This window comes from Capsicum annuum, unplaced genomic scaffold (genome assembly GCF_002878395.1).
Source record: "Capsicum annuum cultivar UCD-10X-F1 unplaced genomic scaffold, UCD10Xv1.1 ctg68316, whole genome shotgun sequence".
Classification (NCBI taxonomy): Eukaryota; Viridiplantae; Streptophyta; class Magnoliopsida; order Solanales; family Solanaceae; genus Capsicum; species Capsicum annuum.
Genome location: NW_025877841.1, coordinates 1 through 1,010, shown reverse-complemented (window position 1 = coordinate 1,010; position 1,010 = coordinate 1). Strand labels below are relative to the sequence as shown.

At 35.6% G+C, this 1,010-nt stretch overlaps 1 protein-coding gene across 1 annotated transcript; it reads right to left on the bottom strand.

Annotated features, from left to right (window-relative positions):
* Positions 1-485: 485 nt before the first annotated feature.
* LOC124894027 (kinesin-like protein KIN-14L) lies at positions 486-898 on the bottom strand. Its single transcript, XM_047404796.1, has 2 exons — positions 652-898; positions 486-568 (listed from the first exon to the last, which is right to left on the bottom strand). The coding sequence occupies exons 1-2, from the start codon at positions 896-898 to the stop codon at positions 501-503; spliced, it is 315 nt and encodes a 104-aa protein (XP_047260752.1). The 3' UTR covers positions 486-500.
* Positions 899-1,010: the final 112 nt, after the last annotated feature.

The window sequence follows — 1,010 nt, the reverse complement described above, 5'->3', positions numbered from 1 at the left end:
TATTGGTAGCTATTTAATTTTTTCATGTCGCTTCTAACTCCTTCACATAATATCCTGCTCTCTTTTAAGTTGAACTTTTCCTTATTATTTTGTAGATACTTTAGCTATATTCTACTTCTGAATTTTCATGTTAATTTAATATTTTTTTGGTGTTCACTTACTATGGTGTAGTTGAACGTGTGGATCGAAAATATTGCAACACCATAGAGAGAAATTTAGAACAAAAACTGTTATTTGTTATTGATGATTCTTTATTGCACAGATTCCTTATTTATCTGAAAATAGAATACACTATGAATACAATTGTAACTACTTTTAACTGATTTGAGAATGAACAGTGACAGTAAAAACTGTCTAACTAATTGGCAGCTATAACTACTTTCTTGAACTGGTTGCTGAGGTTGACTGACTTCTTTTAATCTCCCTTTCCAGCTATTTATGTCTTTCAATCTTTATTTCATGTATCAGCTTCTTGGTGTTAACTACTTAGTGTTGTTTCCTCATAGCCACCTCTTTGTTAACTTGGCTGACGCGCCTGGAGTTTTGCAATTTCCACTTCCATTTGCACCTGTAAAATGAACGACGATTCTGTAAATGCTATATGTGATCAGTATCGGGTTTTAACTGAAACTTAAAATTCATTTTACTTACAAGAATCCGGCACGCTCCCTCCTCCAAGTGAAGATCTTCTCGACATGGTTGGTAGTGGGATGCCAGTTAAGGATTGTCTTCTCAGTGTCCTTGCATTAGATGCCGTTGATGACTTCTCCTCATTTTGGCAACTAAAAGGCGATAATGGGGCTGCTGCTTCAGTCCTTTTCTGTTGGTTCCTGTAAATTTTCACAAATAGAACACGATTATGCGTCCGCTGAAATTCTACGTGCAAGGTCTTACTCATTTGACCTTTCCGTTAATAGAAAACACGGATTCTAACAATATTGAAATCTTTTGACAAATTTCTCGTAACAAGAAATATTGGAGGGAGGTGATTAGGCACGATATGGAGCAGT

Coding starts and splice junctions, on each gene's coding strand:
- LOC124894027 (XM_047404796.1), bottom strand. CDS start 898: ATGAGTAAGACCTTGCACGTAGAATTTCAGCGGACGCATAATCGTGTT. Junction 569..651: donor AGGGAGCGTGCCGGATTCTT/GTAAGTAAAATG, acceptor TTCATTTTACAG/GTGCAAATGGAAGTGGAAAT.